The following is a 19,182-nucleotide window of genomic DNA, read 5'->3' as shown; positions in this document are numbered from 1 at the left end:
AGTTATGGTTTTCAGTGATGACCTGTACTACCCAAACATATGATTCATGGGTGAATATGGATTGTATATTAGTTTTGTGAGTAAAATTATCCACACCCCCCCTTGTACGTGCATGACGGCTCAGCCTCAGCGCATGCTATGAGTGGTCTACTTCCTTCACATCTTCAGCCATCTGAGCAGTTCCTGGCATCTTCATTCGCCACCCTTCACTAACCAACGAACCCTCGATTGAAATCAATACTCGCCACCTGGACCATCGACCTCTCCTCCCCTTTCTTCCACATGTACTGCTCTAGCGCTCCTTCATCCTTGACAGAGGCTATTCGGAACAACATTCCATCCTCCGGCAGGACGACAAAAACGATCCTTATCGTCCATGTCCCACCTGCAGGAACCCCCAGAGCCTCAAGAGCAGTCAAGAAATACGAGAGCTTGAGAGAGTGATCCTTTGCAACCGTCAGCTGAAAAAACTGCACGACCTTGTCATCCTGATCTACAATGATTGCGTCCCAGCCACCTTGAAATTCACTGATTGGCTTGAGACACACCCTCGTGTGGGGAAGAGAGTCCGTGTCTTGTGACGGATCGAAGATTACAACGAGATTGCATGCTTTCAAAACTTCAGGCTCGCTTGATCCACGGTAAGTGATGCTCAGGTCTCTTCTCACTTCCTCGAAAAAGAGCATCTCCAAAAGATACCCATGCATGGCTCGCGGGCCCCTAAAGGCCGTCAGCATTCTTCTCAGTATGTCAACCGCACCCACGGACGCCGCAAGATTGCTGGCTACGTACTTGCTCACAGGAAACCAGACCACCTTCTCCTGAGTTACCATAGTAGCAATCAGCCTGTTCGTCATATCCCCCGAGGAAGCGCCTACATGGCCCCGAAAAAGATCTTGTAAGTTTGGAGCACTTTGAAGCGCAAGATCCAAGGACCGAAGGACATCCGCCGCAGTCATGTCGAACATGTACCGACATGACCCACCTGCGAGGTAGTGCTTATGTCTCACTCGCTCTTCTTTCGATCTCGGCCCTGTAGTCATCTTGAAACCCAAAGCCTCTCCTGTCACATTCATCTCCAAGGTGGCTCCCACCTTGTTGTAAAACTCGTCAAACTGCACTGCCTCTAGATATTCATCGATCCTCCATGATGGCACTATGTGAACCTTCAGCCTCATCTCTCGATCCTCTTCATCGTAGACCTTTCCTCGAGAAGCCATTGACGTCACCACCACAAGACGTCGATTCTGCCTGTCAGCATCCCGCCATCCTATACATGCTACCAAAGCTCTCGTGTGAGATTCTTGGTGTGTCAAGTAGCCATCGAGCACCAGGAGGCTCTTTTTGCCGTCTGACAACCCTTCAAGCAACAGTGTCATCTGCTTCCCCTCAGACTCCTTTGCGACAGAGCATGTTCTTCTCTTGTTGCCTGTCACCTCCACGACACAGGTGTTGCTTCTGGCCTTCAGCCTGATGCATTTGAAGCTCCACTCATTCCTATCCAGCTTCATACAAAACGAAAGCGTTGTTGTTGTCTTCCCTGTTCCTGGAGAGCCTTGTATCCATCCAAGAGCACCATGCTCTAGCACTTGCTCTTGCAGGAAACGGAACTGCTCCAGGAATGCTTTTCGGCAGTAGAGAAGAAGATGCTCTCCGCTGTTTACATTTGTGCCCCATAAGTAAGAGCAATCTAGACGGAAGTATTTCTCCTCCTTGCAAAACCCCATACCGTCAAGCCGAGCTTCTGACTCTGTCCAGGTAAAGGCTGCCTGCTTCTTTTCCTTCATTTCCTCTCGAAGCTTTGCCTCTTTATCTTGAAGCCTTGCCTCTTCATCTCGAAGCTGTCTCTCTTTAACTCTAAGCTGTCTCTCTCTAACTCCAAGTCGTTTCTCTCTGGCCGCAAGCTGTCTCTTGTCACCTCGAAGCCGTTTCTCTCTGGCCGCAAGCTGTTGCTTTTCACCTTCAAGCTTCGTTTGCTTCATGATCAAGACAGGCTTCATATTGGGGTCTTGTGCCTGGCTGATCTCTTGCTCTACAGCAGCCATGGTTTGGTCTACTCCCTTGATCTCGTCCACTACTCCCTTGATCTCGTCCTCGACTCCATTGATCTTTTCCACTACTCCCTTGATCTCGTCCTCGACTCCCTTGATCTTTTCCTCTACTCCCTTGATCTTTTCCTCTACTCCCTTGATCTCTTGCTCTGCAGCAGTGATGGCTTGGTCTGTTTGGATGACTTTTGTTTGTACCCCCCTAGCCTCTTGCTCTACAGCTGAACTCGTCTCCTCCTCCTCCAGCTCTCGAACTCTCTTGGCCATAGTAGCGGCAGTGGCAGCAACAAGATAATTTGTTGAGAATTATATAGCTCGAGCTATGGGATCTAGGTAGGATTCAATGTACTAAACATTTGTTTTCTGTCAGGTTTATAGTTTGAACTATAAATTGGACTGAGCGAAAATTCATGCCGGTGGCGATGGAAGGAAGATAGATCGCACTTGTTCTCAGTATGCTGTTTGTTCCTGACTAACCAAATAATGCATAACATAGGGAAATCATGTCCTTCATCGATTGTCTGTCCTTGTATTCTCTAATTAAGCAATATGAGAGTAACAAACAGCATTGAACCTGGCTTGAGGGAAGAAAACCTCTACGACGTAGGCTAGTTCTGAACCTTGTAGTCATCTGATCATGGCATGGGACGTTTGATCGAAGCAATTCAAAAAGTTATTCTGGAAACAATGCACTGACTTCCATGATCATGGCTGAATATCGACAATCGTTCAGCGTATTCAAGTACTTTTATTCCATGTTCAAAGAAAACATCATCCTGACTATTCTCAACGACTTGATGCAGATGAGCCTGAGTTCTTCTTGAATTTTTTCCTTAACTTCTTCACGAATGTATTCCATTTCAATTGCCCTCTGCGGAAAGTGTAGCCCGAGTCTACATTGATCCAACTGTAGAAAGACGACTCATACTTGACAAAAATCTCCTGCGATTCCCTGAGCATGCGCCTGACTCCGGTTGCTCTTTTCAACTCTTCAAACCTCCTTAGTTCTGTATCCCTCTCGTCTGTATCCTTGTCAGCTAGCACGTTGTTCATATGCTGCTCAAAACATTTCACGAGAAACTTCACGTCTGAACGTCGCTTTGTATTGCTTTGTCCAGGCTTCAACTCCCCCGCAGAAACATTTCTCAAAGGGGGGATTTGTTTTTTCTCGTTTCCACAGAACCACAAATTCCATGCCGACAATGGGGTTTCCAGCTCCTCACTCCTGCGACCAGACTCAACAACACTATGACCCGAAGCCTGGGGGCCCCTTTGCTGAACATCTCTCTGTGATCCACTTGCTTCCCCTCCCGTCTCCATAATCACCTCCCGTATGATAGCTTTGAACTCATCTCGATTCTCTAGCAAGCCTTGGCGAAAGAAATCCTTTGCTGATTGTCCAGACTCATTTGGTACGAAACCAACTTGTCGCCTCTCCGAAACTCCTTCTGCCAATGCCTGGTTGCCCCGGCTAGATTGCTTGAACTCCAGAACTTCTCTTTGTATTTTTTCTAGGGACGCAATAACCTTGTCATTGTGGACATATTGATGAACGTGTGGAGGAATGCCTGTCGCTTCCATTCTGCCCCTTGCTTCCTTTGGCATGCAGCAAACAACCTTTGATTTCAAAGTATTCAGCATAGCTTCGTCCTGAAACAAGGTTGACTTCCAAAGAGGACGATTCCTCTGCAAATTCGTTCTCAGGAAGTCTGCATGGTATAACACGGATGCGAGTGCAAACTCCGCAACTCCATACATGCACATTGGTAATGTTGGGAACAGCATCTCAATCGCACTTGTAACCATCCCTGACGAGTCAGCTTCTTTGAAATGCGGCGGAAGAATCGCAAACTCTGATGAGTCGATGGGAGGCCCTGTTATAGTGCGTCCAACAAATGCATCACCTGCTGCTTCATATCGTAGATACGTGTTGAAAACTGCTCCATTGGACCATCCTGCTCGCTCAGACACAGCACTGCTCGATGGACAGTGAGTACTCCCGGATGAACAATAAGTTGCTGCCCCCTTCCTAATAGAGTGACTTCCAAGATCCTCTGGTTGTAAACCGAGTGAACGCAGATGGGCAGTGACTGCAGTCTGCACTGCATCCATACCATTATGATCATCATGCCTTTCCGCGGTCTCGTCAGTGTCAGAGGGACTCGGGGCTGCTGATTGATTCGGTGGCATCATTATTTTTGAAAGAACCTGCATGAAACGCTTGTATTGTGATCTGCCTGGAAACAGGGACAGTTCATCTGGTAAATAGCAAAGCAAATAGATTCCGAACAGTGCTGTGGTTGTGGAATCCGATAGGTGAGTTTGAGGGTGGTGCACACCTTGCAGGCAGCAAGAGAGGCCGCTAAGATTGCATTGGCTCCTAAAGTCTCTTTTTGTTGCGTTCCATCCAAAGCTCTTCCCGATGGAATCAGATTCTCAAAGATAGTGGGACAAAGGGGAAGTGAAAGAAGAAAATGCTTGAGGGCAAGGAACAGTGGTAGAAGCATCGAGAACAAGAGGAGGAGGAGGAGGAGGAGGAGGAGGAGGAGGAGGAGGAGGAGGAGCAGGAGGAGCAGGAGGAGCAAGAGGAGGAGGAGCAGCAGCAGCAGCAGCAGCAGGAGGAGGAGGAGGAGGAGGAGGAGGAGGAGGAGGAGGAGGAGGAGGAGTCACATGAGTTTGTCATCGATGAGAATCTGACAAGAGCCTTGCTCCCCAACGAGAGCCTGTGATGAAAAATGGTCAAGAGGAACGCAGGTGCGCCTTGATCACGATCATGATCATGACACATCTCATCATATATCAACAACAACAACGCGTCCTCTTTAACTCCTTACCGGTCGAATGATTTCGTTGACATTCTTCACAGCCTTCAGAACACCTTTCCCTCCAAACCTTCATACCGCTCACATCAGTCCCTCGCACGACCAGCACATGATCGTCTCTACCGATTTCTATCTTGATCCCTCAACTCCACAGCCTCGTACTCCCCCGTTGAAGCTCCGCTAGGCACAGAGGCTCTGCCGTGGTTGTTCCCTTACCAACCCCCGCCATATCCCACTGGTCAGCTGCAAACGTTTCTTACCTGAAAGTCCCTAGGGATGTTTGCAGATCAACTTCGACCGTAGGGTTTCCTCCTGCCGACAGGAACTTGTGACCCTGTGCTGGGGATGGAGAGACTCTGAGTCCTTACTTGAGTCTAGGATCTCTCTTGCTCTGACTTCTCTGATGGTAGACTGCATCGTGACGGTATTTCCCAGTGTTTCCCTGTCCAGGATGTAAGCCAGAGCTGAACGTTGAGATGGGAATCAAAGAGCATCGTTCCTCTTCATGGCGGCTTGTAAGCTTTTGTGCACATTGCAACGTCTGAAGCGATGCGATGGTGCAAGTTTCCAACAATTTTCTAGGTAACATCTCAGTGGAAGTTATCATTCCTCCCCATCCTACCAAATGCAGCTGCGGCTGATAACAAAGAGAGGAGCAGGGGATAGCGCCAGCTATGCAGGACGTCAGACATTGAGGCAGCATCAGTTCTGGTGAGACATAGATGGTTGGATAGTGGTCCAAAGATGAAATGGTTGAATACTTCACCATGACCCCATATGAATCTCGTCTGCCTCCCTCCCTCTGTCACTCCCACGGTCCCATCCTCCCTCGTCCATCTCTCCCTCTCCCGCATCTCTCGCATCCCTGCCGCATCCCCTCACCACTGTTCTCACATTGCAAGCATTCCCAAGAGATCTTCATCTGTCGATTTCACTCAGTCAATTCGGCCCGGTGCCACCGAACCTCCGTGACCCCGGGCCTGTAGAAGACCGGCTGCTCAGCCTAACTTTGAGTTCTCAGTGAGACGAGTGCCTTGTCAGGAGCGAGCATTGCTTGATCGCAAATGCTGGTGCAGTGCCGCCAACAAGAGCGTCTGCTCTGTGAGTCAGAGAGAGCGAGATGAAGGCTATGAACAGACTGCTGTTTGAGTGATTTTATTTCAAAGGTGACAAGCAGCTTCCTTTCAACTTGATAAGACAAATGATGAAAGAAGAGTCAAATTTCTTGAACGGTGTTCCGAAAGTCCGGGGATTGGTAGATATCTACGACCAGGACCTGGCAGACATTGCAGTCGTTGAGTGAAGAAGAACAATTTAGTCAAGTTTTCAAAATTTGTGATTGAAAAAGGAGCAGCGGTGATTTATTCAGTGATTTCACTTCCCGGTTCATCTTTCACCGTTTGGCCAACATGAAACTTCCTTCGCACACAATCGAGATCATCCAGGGTACGTACATGATTGCACTGAGCTCCACATCGACTTGGAAGTAGGCGTAGGAGCTTGAGAAGTCGGTATGCATGACGTGAACCCAGAAGCTCATCGGGCTTTAGGTGACCACGGACGACGAGGAGGAGAGGTCGCATACTGCCTTCTGTGCGCGTACATATTCAAACCCAGCACCGCAGATACAGTTTTCTGAGCTAGTCGACCCCACGGGAGAAGTCATGTGAGCAATGATCGCGTCGCACGAGCTGCAGGCTGCTGGCCCGCTCGAGCTCTTGTACTTGCCTGCCGCGCATGCCGTACAGCTCCCTCCGTCCGGCCCCGTATACCCGGCGTTGCAGGTGCAGTTTGTCTTCAGAGTGCTGCTGGAGGGAGCGGAGGCGTGCTGAGAGCACGGGATGCATGCTCCGGAGCCGCTCGACCCCTCGGGAGAGTACGGGATGCATGCTCAGGAGCCGATCGACCCCACTGAAGATCTGTGTGCAGACCTGGACATTCTCGACCCTCCTCTGACCCTCCGTCAAGCGGACGAGCCGGATCTGGTCCTTCCTCCCCTACCAGCTTCCTTGCTGCGGGTGCATCAGGCCCGGGTTGATCGTGGAGTATATGGACCTCGGCGAGCTGATAGCGCACGTCTGAGCAGCGAGATCGTATCGCCTGCTCTCTTTCAACTCGCGGGCGGACCTCCCTGTATCCCCCCCAAGCCTTCAGTCATAGGGCGGTTCATGCAGAGTTTCCCTTGACCAGGGCGCAGTTATCCCCGGCTCAGGAAGCTCTTCCCGGGCTCACTGCAGCTACGCAGTAGATCTCTACCCACCCGAGTCAGCGAGTCAGCCTTGGAGTCAGTTCCCCCTGCAGCCCCTCCTTCGGAAGACTCAGAGCCCCCTGCAGCCCCTCCTTCGGAAGACTCAGAGGCCCCAGCCGCGCCTGCACTGCCTCCATCACCCAGAGGAAGAGCAGAGGCGAGGCTGGTGATGCGATCGCATTTTACTGTCAAGTTATGGTTTTCAGTGATGACCTGTACTACCCAAACAAATGAATCATGAGTGAATATGGATTGTATATTAGTTTTGTGAGTAAAATTATCCACATCCCCCCTTGTACGTGAGCATGACGGCTCAGCCTCAGCGCATGCTATGAGTGGTCTACTTCCTTCACATCTTCAGCCATCTGAGCAGTTCCTGGCATCTTCATTCGCCACCCTTCACTAACCAACGAACCCTCGATTGAAATCAATACTCGCCACCTGGACCATCGACCTCTCCTCCCCTTTCTTCCACATGTACTGCTCTAGCGCTCCTTCATCCTTGACAGAGGCTATTCGGAACAACATTCCATCCTCCGGCGGGACGACAAAAACGATCCTTATCGTCCATGTCCCACCTGCAGGAACCCCCAGAGCCTCAAGAGCAGTCAAGAAATACGAGAGCTTGAGAGAGTGATCCTTTGCAACCGTCAGCTGAAAAAACTGCACGACCTTGTCATCCTGATCTACAATGATTGCGTCCCAGCCACCTTGAAATTCACTGATTGGCTTGAGACACACCCTCGTGTGGGGAAGAGAGTCCGTGTCTTGTGACGGATCGAAGATTACAACGAGATTGCATGCTTTCAAAACTTCAGGCTCGCTTGATCCACGGTAAGTGATGCTCAGGTCTCGTCTCACTTCCTCAAAAAAGAGCATCTCCAAAAGATACCCATGCATGGCTCGCGGGCCCCTAAAGGCCGTCAGCATTCTTCTCAGTATGTCAACCGCACCCACGGACGCCGCAAGATTGCTGGCTACGTACTTGCTCACAGGAAACCAGACCACCTTCTCCTGAGTTACCATAGTAGCAATCAGCCTGTTCGTCATATCCCCCGAGGAAGCGCCTACATGGCCCCGAAAAAGATCTTGTAAGTTTGGAGCACTTTGAAGCGCAACATCCAAGGACCGAAGGACATCCGCCGCAGTCATGTCGAACATGTACCGACATGACCCACCTGCGAGGTAATGCTTATGTCTCACTCGCTCTTCTTTCGATTTCGGCCCTGTAGTCATCTTGAAACCCAAAGCCTCTCCTGTCACATTCATCTCCAAGGTGGCTCCCACCTTGTTGTAAAACTCGTCAAACTGCACTGCCTCTAGATATTCATCGATCCTCCATGATGGCACTATGTGAACCTTCAGCCCCATCTCTCGATCCTCTTCATCGTAGACCTTTCCTCGAGAAGCCATTGACGTCACCACTATAAGACGTCGATTCTGCCTGTCAGCATCCCGCCATCCTATACATGCTACCAAAGCTCTCGTGTGAGATTCTTGGTGTGTCAAGTAGCCATCGAGCACCAGGAGGCTCTTTTTGCCGTCGGACAACCCTTCAAGCAACAGTGTCATCTGCTTCCCCTCAGACTCCTTTGCGACAGAGCATGTTCTTCTCTTGTTGCCTGTCACCTCCACGACACAGGTGTTGCTTCTGGCCTTCAGCCTGATGCATTTGAAGCTCCACTCATTCCTATCCAGCTTCATACAAAACGAAAGCGTTGTTGTTGTCTTCCCTGTTCCTGGAGAGCCTTGTATCCATCCAAGAGCACCTTGCTCTAGCACTTGCTCTTGCAGGAAACGGAACTGCTCCAGGAATGCTTTTCGGCAGTAGAGAAGAAGATGCTCTCCGCTGTTTACATTTGTGCCCCATAAGTAAGAGCAATCTAGACGGAAGTATTTCTCCTCCTTGCAAAACCCCATACCGTCAAGCCGAGCTTCTGACTCTGTCCAGGTAAAGGCTGCCTGCTTCTTTTCCTTCATTTCCTCTCGAAGCTTTGCCTCTTTATCTTGAAGCTTTGCCTTGTCATCTCGAAGCTGCCTCTCTCTAACTCTAAGCTGTCTCTCTCTAACTCCAAGCCGTTTCTCTCTGGCCGCAAGCTGTTGCTTTTCACCTGCAAGCTTCGTTTGCTTCATGATCAAGACAGGCTTCATATTGGGGTCTTGTGCCTGGCTGATCTCTTGCTCTACAGCAGCCATGGTTTGGTCTACTCCCTTGATCTCGTCCTCGACTCCATTGATCTTTTCCACTACTCCCTTGATCTCGTCCTCGACTCCATTGATCTTTTCCTCTACTCCCTTGATCTTTTCCACTACTCCCTTGATCTCTTGCTCTGCAGCAGTGATGGCTTGGTCTGTTTGGATGACTTTTGTTTGTACCCCCCTAGCCTCTTGCTCTACAGCTGAACTCGTCTCCTCCTCCAGCTCTCGAACTCTCTTGGCCATAGCAGCAACAAGATAATTTGTTGAGAATTATATAGCTAGAGCTATGGGATCTAGGTAGGATTCACCCGATTCACAATGTACTACACATTTGTTTTCTGTCAGGTTTATAGTTCAAACTATAAAAAAGAATTGGACTGGCGAAAAAGGAGAGAGATACCCAAAACGAATCCGCCTCAGCCAATCAACCGGAGAAAGGATAAGGCAGCGCAATCCACTAGTAGGCTCAGTTCACCAAGAGCAGTAGGGGCGGCGGCGGCCCGGGTCTGTAACCGTCGTGAAGTCATTGTTTGTAACGGCCAACCGTGTTGCCAAAAGCGGCGAGCCAGACAGGAGACGTTGTCATGTTCGCGGACGTGAGAAGGGTGAGTGAGAGTCTGAAACCTCCGCTGATCCTCTGAGCGATGGAGGCATCACGTCGTCATCTGACATGCATGTGAGACAGGTCGTGCAAGTGCTCTCTACATGCAATCAGGCTGACCAGGCTGATACACACGGCAAGCTGAAGGTACGCAACTTGTCAAAAATTGCACCCTCCTCCTGCTGACTCGTCTCATGTAGGACCTCGGTGTCAACGTTGACGGATGGTGGTTTCCAGCGGGCAAGCTCGATGATTTCTGTACTATCAACAAGCCGTTGGATGCCGCCGTAGAGGTCGCTGCTCCAGCCGACGATCAGCAAGTGGCCAGCGCATGAATGAAATAGACGAAGGAGCGAGTGACCAGTAGCCGTTTGAGATGCAAACGAACAATTGAAAGCATGTAGATCCAAAGATCCCTAACTAGACTGCTCAACATGGAATTCCTTCAAGCGCGTGAATAGTTTGACTGCTGTTCACAATTTACATCCAACGTACAAATCCTTAGTTTGAAATATTCACACAAGTTCTAAGTTTCCAGCGCAATGCAGCAGGGGAACTTCAAATATGTCCTAGCTGTCGAAGTTTGTCGATCGCTAGGAGAGTCACCATAGCTGCAGGTGCAGGCATATCGCCTTCAAGCACTCTCCTCCTGGCTTCTTCCAGGGCTACTCCTTGCTCCACTTCGATGATCTCATCATCATCCTGTCCAAGCAAATCATTCTCCTTCTTAGAATCTTGAAAGATACCTTAGGTTTTGGATTTGGGTCCCGCATGCAGTCGATGACAAGGTAAGGGTGTAAACGATTACGCGAGTACTTGTCCTGTGGTATCCCTAGTGTCCACATTTTAAGATGAGCAACACGGTGCAGCATACAAATTTTCAGACCTTCCGGAGCAAGAGCAATCCAGGTTCCGCCCATCAAGCCGGCTTCCTCATTCAGTTCATCTCGAGCCTGTGAAAATATCAAACTTCGACAGCAAAGAACTTCATGTCGTTACAGCTTGCAGCAGGTCCTTATGCTTTTTCTCTTCGAACAGTCCTCCAGGCACCCCACTTTGTATCTGCAATGGCTTTTGTGAACAAGCCTTCATGGGACAAGTGAAAAGTCACCGAATGCGTTCCAGGGCAGTACTGAAGTTTCCAAGAAAGCGTACAGGGCAGCAATGTGAATTTCGATTCACGAAAGAACATTCATGAACATACCTCCCTGATGAGCCAGCAAGTCTTCGTTCGTGAATCAAATGGAAACACAACAACGCTGCTAAAATTCCCCAAGGGAGATCCAACCACATGCCACCTGACAACTTTGCCCTCCTGTTTCGAACATGTCAGCTCCGTGCAAAAGTTGTAAGTAGGCTTCCCACCTTCTTCAATCCTCCAACGAGTGGGGGATAATCGTCAGAGTTTCCTCCACCGCCCCCTCCGCCGTTTCCGTCCGGGCCCCCTCCTCCCCCATCGTCGTCTTGCATGCGAATTCTTCGTTCGTATACGGTCAACACTCCGTATGGGCTTTCCCATGCAATGTCTTCTTGCACCTGCACAAGAATCATACAAATTCACAGAGAATGAAGTGATTCTACAATTTCTCCTGGGCTTAATTTGCTGTTCATTACTGTGTTGGCTGTCTTGCGAACGGAAAGAGCCCTCGCGCGTTGTTGGCGCTTTTGATTACCACTAGTTGTACCGTGGTGCAGAAAAGCACTGGGACTCAACTGCCGGCCCCTATCATGCTTGCTGCTCCAGCTCCTTGTCGATGTTCTGCACGGCAAAGCACCATGACCTTTCCTGCACGAGTGGTTAAGGACCCTGCCAAGATGTCAAAAGCAACCTGCGTACCTACAGACGTTCGAGGCGCCTTTTCCTATGCGCTCGAGGCCAGCAAAAGGTCTAGGTAGTGGGGAGGTAACGAAACCAGAAGACTCCGTTCTATCGGTTGAAGTCAGCGAGGTTCGAACGTAAAGCAAGCCGTTCGAGGTAGCACAACTTGATGCCAAATAGTAGCGTTCGCAGCGTTCATCGAGCATTCGAGTCACGACGAGGTACAAAATCTCTATATCAAATAATGCAGGAACGAGAGAAATGAAACATGAGAGTGATGAGACACATGTACAAGCAAACACAACCAAAACAGCCTGGTTTCATACTGGCACCAGCAGGCCGCCATCAAAACTTCACTCACCCGAAAACTCCAGACAGAGTCGGATCATGGCTTGGGCTTCTGGCAGCAGCTAGCCCGATGAACCCAGCCAGCAGCATGACCATTCTCCGATCCGCAGCCTCTCTCCCGCTCCCCCTACCCCGCAGCCGCTTCGCTCCCCCCATGCGGCGCCTTGTAACAGCCCCCGCACTAAACGTTTAGTCAATTTGTTATCTTGTCCACATCCCCACACGTAACCACCAGTGCTGAGCGGGGAGGTGGGCCTCCTTTCGGGGAAACAGGGTAACATGGCAGCGTTTGCCGAGCTCGGGGTCATGGGAGAGATTATCCGATCCATCGACGAGGAAGGTGAGGAAGGACGAGGAGAGGAGAAGGCAAGAGGAGAGGAGAAGGAGAGGAGAAGGAGAGGAGGAGAAGAGAAGAAGTACGAGTAAGAGTAGTAGTAGTAGTAGGAGGAGGGGGATGGCGCGGAAAAGGGAGGGACAAGGATCATTCGGGATCAGACTGGGTGGGAGCTAGAGGGATGAAGAGGAGAAGAGAGGATGGAGAGCGGAATGACGGGAAGAGGTCGGAAAGGAAATTCAAGAGGGAGGGGGTCGAGAGGACGAGGAGAGGGGGAATAGGGAAGAGGACAGTGCAAGAGAGACCGGTTCCGAGTATACCAAAGGAGGTATGCACGGGCAAGGATCAGTCAGGAGGAGGAATGCTACTATGATGATTGAGGGATCAACCTGTACTGCTGGTTTGAGAGCCATCTTGGCGATCTTTGAGAATTTTGTCCAGGGTGGCAACTGCCAACACCAATTCAGCAAGAAGCGGTGAGAACCTGCTACGTGCCATGATTCCTCTTGTTAAGTCTAGATCATTAACGTGATTGTGATTCTTGGATGCAGATCCCCCTGATTCTCGGAGGAGGGGACGTGTTAGGTGCAGCGGAGACTGGAACTGGTTTGACTGTAAAATCGCCATGATTTCGACAACAAACTTTGGTTCTTGCAGGGAAAACAGGAGCTTTTGGAATACCCATCTTACAGCTTGTTCACGAGAATCTCCAAAATCAAGCCTCAAGCGATACCAAGACACATGGTGCAGGTATGCCTCGCACCGCCATTGCAGAGCTTTGAATCGCGATGCAGGTCAGCAGAAGGCTGCAAGTGAGTTCAAGGCAGCGATGAGTGCAGAAGGTGACATTCATGAATCAAATCCATGTGGATTGACAAAAGCTCAATGTAGACAAAGATCCTTTGCTGCAGATCTTCGATGATGGTATGGAATTCATTCTACCCTTGACGTCCCCTTGTCCCCCCTCTTTCTTGTCCTGAACACCGATGGTTCTATTGATCCTGTGGTGATTCCGTCAGGTCTAGTCTGTGTGGGCAGCAGCAAGTCTGGTTGGTGTGGAGGAAGGGTGAGCCACACAGTTGGATTGTGTGATGATTTTGAATTTTGCCGTGCTCTGCAAGGCAAACATTGCGGTCAAGAAAGGAAAATACATGTATGAAGTTGAAGTCCAAAGCCCTGGATTGGTCATTGACGATGATATCAATCCGTGCTGGGAAAGTAACTTTTCCCTTGAACACTCAGGCTCGTGTTGGGTTCTCAACAATGGCTGCAAACCGAGATCTCGGAAAGTGTGCCAACGGATTCGGATATGGGGGAACAGGGAAACGAGTGAACAACAACAAATTTGAAGACTTTGGACTTCCGTTCGGAGATGGAGATGTCGTCGGGTGATAACCTTCGTGCATCCTCTGTTGACCTCTCCATCATTCAGTGCATCCCCTTCCGTCTCGAACATCCCAAAGTGACATCATGCCTTCAAAGGTGCTGCATCGACATGGCCGGAGGAGACGTTGCTTTCTTCAAGAATGGGGAGGATCTTGGAGTTGCCTTTTCTCTGCCCCCACACCTTAGAGGAAAGGCTCTCTACCCAACCGTCTGCCTCAAGGTCAGAAGTTGCTGTGATTTTGTTTACGCCTGATCGTCTGTCAACAAGGACTGTCAAGTCCGCCTCAACCTCGGATCAGCTGCCTTCCGCTTCCCAGTTGGAGGCCTGCAGGGAATCTGTCAGGCTCCAGCTGAAGACACAGTGAAAGTGGCAGGGGAACAGTCGTCGGATGTCTCCGGATCGACGCCCCTCGCTGTCATCCTGGAGCCAGCTCGGGACCTTGCTGAGCAGACCTTCAACTGCATGATGGACTATAGCAAGTGCTCGTGCTCTCACATGTTGTGCAGAAAGTGACTCTGTTGGCAAGGTACATGGTCGACCCCAAGATTCACTGCCTGCTGTCGGTGGGAGGGACGGAGATCCGCGATCAAGCCAAGGCCCTCAAGGACGGAGTGCACGTGGTGGTGGGGACTCCGGGAAGGATAGAGGATCTGATGAAGACCGGGAAATTGAGCTGCCAAAGGATTAGGCACTTCGTGCTGGACGAGGCTGACAGGTGGGAGAAAAGAGACAGAGCTTGTCGGAGGTGCAAGACGAGATGATGATGGGTTTGCAGATTGTTGGAGACAGGAAATCTCCCTACCATCATGAGCATCTTCTCTAGATTGAACAAGGACCGGGCAGGTGAGTGTCGTGGGATGGTTCAGACGAAGTTCATTCCAGGGCAGGAGAAAATCGCCTGCAGACTCTGATGTTCTCGGCTACTCTGCATTCGGCTGAGATCAAGTCCCTGGCTGCCAAGATCTGTCAATATCCCATCTGGGTGGACCTGAAGGGGAAGGACTCAGTAAGTTCACGGCACCTTCGACGGATCCTCCCCGCCCCTTCCCCTCTCTCTCCCTCACTTCCTGCACCCCGCCGCGTGCTCCTTCTTCCTCCTCTCCCTTTGCTCCGATGCTCTTGCTCCACCCTGTGTTACCCTCACTGTTAGCAAGCACTCAACCCTCTCCTCCCCCCCCCTTCTACTGTTGGCAAGTTGACTCTGACTGATGGCTGGAGGTGCCGGAGAGTGTATATCACCTCGTCTACGACATCGACCCGACCCGCGACACCTCCTGGGGGAAGAACGACAAGTACCCTACCGATGAGGTACACCAACGTCTTCCCATGACAAGTCCAGCTGACGCCTAGCAGGTCCACCTTGCTGAGCTGAGAAAAGGAACGATTGACAGGGGGCCGATCGAGATCGATTCTGACATGCGTGCAGGGATGATAAACCCGTCCAACCCGCATCCCCTGAGCAGGTCAGAGGGAATCAAACGCCTCAAGCTTGCAGCCTTGGTGAAACTCGTGGACAATCTCAAGGCGAGTCTGGTGGTGGTGGTGGTGGTGGTGGTGGTAGGGAAGGAGACAACAATGGTGGGAATGGAGATGATTGAGGATTGAGATTGAGACGATGGAGATGATTGAGATGGAGATGATTGAGATGGAGATGATTGAGATGGAGATGGAGAGAGCGGTGTGATGGTGATGGTCTTGCACAGATGGATCATTGCCTCATCTTCTGCAGAACAAACTTCGATTGTGACAACTTGGAGAGACACCTCGTCTCCCTGGTATGAAAACACAGAGACCTGCAGATTGGCCCATTCTCACCTTCCAACAGGGAGGAGGTAGAAAGTTCCACGGGAAAGCTGAGAAGGTTTGTTACAGCATTGTCGCCTTACTGAATATCAAGTCCTTTACGACAAGTGCTAGGGAAAGGAGAACCCGTATTCCTGTGTGGTGTTGGCTGGGTGGAGATCAGTGGAGGAGAGGAGACAGAACTTGCAAGCATTCAAGGTGGGAGGATGTTACAGTACCTGGGTTGATGAATCGATCAGGATGGAGACGTTCGATTTCTGATTGCTACAGATGTCGCTGCCAGAGGCATCGATATATCCGGACTGCCGTACGTGGTGAACATGACGCTGCCTGGTGCGAATTTGAATGAAGATAGTTGTCTCAGTAAGGTTGTGGTGACTATGGTGGTGGTGGTGGTGGTGATGATGATGATGATGAACACAAGTTGATGGTGATGTGTTGACCATGTAGAAGAGGGTCAAGTCAATGAGGTAACAACTATGACGATGGAGATGAAGATGGAGATGGTTCAAATGGTTTCATGAGAGATTGTGAATTCAATATCGACACGATGAGGGATGAAGACGATGCAAACGATCAAGATTGTTATAAACAAGACATTCACTCTCATTCCCACAGATGTTGCTGCAAACTACATTCATCGTATTGGGCGAGTTGGTCGTGCAGACAAGATGGGATTGGTAAGATCTCAGTCACTTCATGCCGCCTCGTTGATGCACATGACAGGCGATCTCCTTTGTTGCGACCGAGAAAGAAGTAATTGCTCTTGCTGCTGCTGCTGCTGCTGCTGCTGCTGCTGCTGCTGCTGCTGCTGCTGCTGCTGCTGCTGCTGCTGCTGCTGCTGCTGCTGCTGCTGCTGCTTGCTGCTGCTGCTGCTGCTGCTGCTGCTGCTTACCAGATGGACAGCGTGTGTGGTTCTGCCAGAAGAACGTGAAGGGACGAGGGCCAGGAGGAAGGTGAGCCTTTCCTCCCTTGGGCGCTTCTTTGAGCTGCTCCCCTGCAGAGCTCCTCCTTGCGATGACACGAGGGACTACGAGGTGGGAGGGAACTGCATCTGGTACGACGAGCCGGCGATCTTGAGGTGAAGTCGTGCTGGGCCTTCTGCTGACGTTGCCCCCTGCTCGCACTGAGCTGATCTCCGAGCAGGGAAATCGAAGTTTTGCTAGGGAAAAGTATCGAGAAGATGCCGGTGGACATGAAGTTGAATCCTGGTAAGAAGGGAGGGACTGGGGTGTCGGGTGAAAGGGGAGAGACTGGGGGATCGGATGAGGGGAGGGATGAGGGGATCGGATGAGGGGATCGGATGAGGGGGAGGGACTTTTGCAGCTTCTCACAAGCTCGTTCTCAGCGCTACTGCAAATCAAGTTTGGAGAGAGCAAGGACGACGGAACTACACAGAGAGTCTCAGCGCATCTCGATCAGCTCCGGCCGGTGAGGAGTTGTAGGAAGGGATGTTAGTGTCATGTGTTGCCGTGCTCGTGGAGCCGAGCAGTCTGGAGGAATACGAGACTGATCGCAAACGCTGTTCGCAGGTCATCCAGAAGTTGACGGCGGTGGAGTCGACAGTCCAGAGCTCTTTCTTGAAGCTTCGCGCTCGGTTCAACAAGGCTAGGGACAAGTGAAGATAATGTATCTAGGTCGATCGTGCAAGATGAGAATTTTACAGCACGCTCGAGCTCCGTCCTCTCCTTGTCTGTCAAGCGTCTCTTCACTCCACCTCGATGTTCGTCAAGTTCAGCAGAATCTCCTTCCCCGGAGGCCTTCACATCAGTCAGGAGCATCGTGGTAGTCACACCGCTCCCCATCTCACTCCATCATCCTCACTCGCAGCCGCCCTCCGCTTCCTCCGCCTTCCACCCTGCACCTGCCGCATCCGGCCATGTCACTTCAACGCTCTCGCGAGTTCCCTTGCCTCTCACCGGATGCCGTTGAGATGAGCTTGCTTCACCAGCCCGGTGATGAAAACAGTCGCTCCTTTCTCGATCCCCCCGCACAGCACCTCGCCTTCCCCGTCTTCAGATGTCTCCTGCGATCAAAGGCTCAGCAGGTAGGTGCTGCGAGTTCCTTCGACACAGCAACTCACCGTCTTCTTCTCTCCTGCTCCTCCCTGCTCGTCCTGCACATTCCTCGCGCTAACCTCTTGCTTGATTTGCATCTTCTCGATCGAATTGTGGATCTCCCCATCACAGTCCAAACTGCTTCCCGTCTCCTCGGATGCACGCTTTTCCACTTGCTCCCCCCCCTCGTCCTTTCTTGTCGTCTCATCCGATCCTCCCCCTTCCTCTTCGTTGTCCTCATCGGTCGCAAGAGTAGCTGAGCCCTTGGCAGGAAGCGCGATCCCCAGTTTCCTCGCCTTTGCCCGCTCCTCTGCATCAGGAAACATGCGTATGAAAACAGGGTTCCGGAGGTTATGCTCCATAGACCGAAGAGCCAGCGCTTTCTTCTCCTCATCAGAAGTTTCGATCGCTCCTGCAACCTCCGTCACCTCCCTCTCCCACTTCGCTCCAACCTGCCTGTTGTCATCTCCTTTCCAGTCATGAACGATAGGAGCCCCTGGAGCACCGTGGCAACGGACCACGATGGCTGCCATGACTCAGGATGGTAGTCACTCATTGACAGACAGAGTCTCATGTTCGTCTCGAACCTCCCGCTGGGGGTATGCATCATTATACTGTGATGAAGAATCAGATCCCACTCTCTTTCCTTCCCCACTCCCTACCCCTTCTGCCTCCTCCTCACCCACCCGGCCCACCAACCACCACCCCAACTTTCTCCTTCGAATCCCCACTGTCTCAAAGTCTTCAGCTCACCCAGGAGGAGCGAAGGGGTACTCCGGAGGGAAGATCAGTTTCCCATGGTACCAACCCCCGTCGTAGGGAGTCTCTTTTGGTCCCTCCAGCAGGTAGTGCCATTCGAAGATGTTCTTCTCGTTCACTGCGACCTGGTTGGGCCTCTGAGAGTCAGCAGGGTGTGTGTGTGTGTGTAGACAGCATGTACGTTGCACCTGGATATAGTCTGGAGGTTCCTTGTGAAACCTTTCAAGCTCCTTTCAACGAGCATGTCAGCTGTGGTAAGAGCTCTCAACTATGATCCCAGCTCCTTCATCATCTTCTCCCTACATCACTGCTCGTGTCTACTGCTGTATCCTTGCCTCTCTCCTCTGCTCCTTCATCTCCTCTACTCCTTCATCTCCTCTGCTCCTTCATCTCCTCTGCTCCTTCATCTCCTCTGCTCCTTCACCCCCTCACCTGCCGCAGCCGCTTCATTCCTCCTCGCTTCCCCCCAGCCGCCATGGCGCCAGCAAGGAACTTTGGAAAGTTTGGAGGAACCTCCAAACTTCTCCCTCTCAAACTTTCAGTACCCCCACCCACCATTATTCCTGGATTTAGTACCCCTCCTGAAGGGAACCAGCGATTTTTGTGGGATTATGATTTTGCTTGTATGTGAAGTGGAAATACATAATTATACAGATTACCTATCGTGAGTTTATAATTATGATTATTCTCCCATAATTCTGCATAATTTGCACAATCCAATGCTGTGCTTTGTGGCATGGCATAAAGATCGGAGGCG

The 19,182-nt window shown here is 51.0% G+C and overlaps 8 protein-coding genes across 8 annotated transcripts; 2 read left to right on the top strand and 6 right to left on the bottom strand.

Moving 5' to 3' along the window:
* Window positions 1-209: 209 nt before the first annotated feature.
* GUITHDRAFT_67592 (hypothetical protein) lies at window positions 210-1,727 on the bottom strand (the record flags this gene model as incomplete). The annotated part of the gene is made up of 1 exon (XM_005836503.1): window positions 210-1,727. The coding sequence occupies one exon, from the start codon at window positions 1,725-1,727 to the stop codon at window positions 210-212; it is 1,518 nt and encodes a 505-aa protein (XP_005836560.1).
* Window positions 1,728-3,599: 1,872 nt separating this feature from the next.
* Window positions 3,600-3,833, bottom strand: GUITHDRAFT_67699 (hypothetical protein; the record flags this gene model as incomplete). The annotated part of the gene is made up of 1 exon (XM_005836502.1): window positions 3,600-3,833. A coding segment is annotated over one exon (234 nt), but the record flags the coding sequence as incomplete, so codon positions are not given.
* Window positions 3,834-4,714: 881 nt separating this feature from the next.
* GUITHDRAFT_104540 (hypothetical protein) lies at window positions 4,715-5,287 on the bottom strand (the record flags this gene model as incomplete). Its single annotated transcript, XM_005836501.1, has 5 exons — window positions 4,715-4,771; window positions 4,883-4,940; window positions 4,994-5,065; window positions 5,131-5,182; window positions 5,239-5,287. 5 exons carry the CDS (start codon window positions 5,285-5,287, stop codon window positions 4,715-4,717), a joined length of 288 nt encoding a protein of 95 aa, XP_005836558.1.
* A 2,233-nt stretch (window positions 5,288-7,520) lies between these two features.
* Window positions 7,521-9,038, bottom strand: GUITHDRAFT_67732 (hypothetical protein; the record flags this gene model as incomplete). Its single annotated transcript, XM_005836500.1, has 1 exon — window positions 7,521-9,038. The coding sequence occupies one exon, from the start codon at window positions 9,036-9,038 to the stop codon at window positions 7,521-7,523; it is 1,518 nt and encodes a 505-aa protein (XP_005836557.1).
* An 863-nt stretch (window positions 9,039-9,901) lies between these two features.
* GUITHDRAFT_104538 (hypothetical protein) lies at window positions 9,902-10,253 on the top strand (the record flags this gene model as incomplete). Its single annotated transcript, XM_005836499.1, has 3 exons — window positions 9,902-9,922; window positions 10,003-10,065; window positions 10,119-10,253. The coding sequence occupies 3 exons, from the start codon at window positions 9,902-9,904 to the stop codon at window positions 10,251-10,253; spliced, it is 219 nt and encodes a 72-aa protein (XP_005836556.1).
* Window positions 10,254-10,476: 223 nt separating this feature from the next.
* On the bottom strand, window positions 10,477-11,469 carry GUITHDRAFT_104537 (hypothetical protein; the record flags this gene model as incomplete). The annotated part of the gene is made up of 6 exons (XM_005836498.1): window positions 10,477-10,620; window positions 10,665-10,750; window positions 10,805-10,871; window positions 10,918-10,980; window positions 11,123-11,233; window positions 11,284-11,469. 6 exons carry the CDS (start codon window positions 11,467-11,469, stop codon window positions 10,477-10,479), a joined length of 657 nt encoding a protein of 218 aa, XP_005836555.1.
* Window positions 11,470-12,364: 895 nt separating this feature from the next.
* GUITHDRAFT_162044 (hypothetical protein) lies at window positions 12,365-17,288 on the top strand (the record flags this gene model as incomplete). Its single annotated transcript, XM_005836497.1, has 26 exons — window positions 12,365-12,425; window positions 12,861-12,895; window positions 12,971-13,025; window positions 13,077-13,169; window positions 13,214-13,261; window positions 13,439-13,485; window positions 13,541-13,603; window positions 13,662-13,807; window positions 13,902-14,025; window positions 14,074-14,285; window positions 14,333-14,521; window positions 14,582-14,649; window positions 14,694-14,812; window positions 15,025-15,114; window positions 15,160-15,384; window positions 15,510-15,581; window positions 15,632-15,667; window positions 15,724-15,807; window positions 15,849-15,942; window positions 16,228-16,289; window positions 16,336-16,365; window positions 16,516-16,565; window positions 16,613-16,690; window positions 16,756-16,820; window positions 16,958-17,040; window positions 17,142-17,288. 26 exons carry the CDS (start codon window positions 12,365-12,367, stop codon window positions 17,229-17,231), a joined length of 2,319 nt encoding a protein of 772 aa, XP_005836554.1. The 3' UTR covers window positions 17,232-17,288.
* Window positions 17,289-17,688: 400 nt separating this feature from the next.
* On the bottom strand, window positions 17,689-18,902 carry GUITHDRAFT_157376 (hypothetical protein; the record flags this gene model as incomplete). The annotated part of the gene is made up of 5 exons (XM_005836496.1): window positions 17,689-17,706; window positions 17,969-18,078; window positions 18,123-18,280; window positions 18,420-18,550; window positions 18,858-18,902. 5 exons carry the CDS (start codon window positions 18,900-18,902, stop codon window positions 17,689-17,691), a joined length of 462 nt encoding a protein of 153 aa, XP_005836553.1.
* Between the last annotated feature and the right edge of the window lie 280 nt (window positions 18,903-19,182).

Source organism: Guillardia theta (assembly GCF_000315625.1).
Source record: "Guillardia theta CCMP2712 unplaced genomic scaffold GUITHscaffold_17, whole genome shotgun sequence".
Lineage (NCBI taxonomy): Eukaryota > Cryptophyceae > Pyrenomonadales > Geminigeraceae > Guillardia > Guillardia theta.
This window is presented reverse-complemented; position numbering and strand designations above follow the sequence as displayed.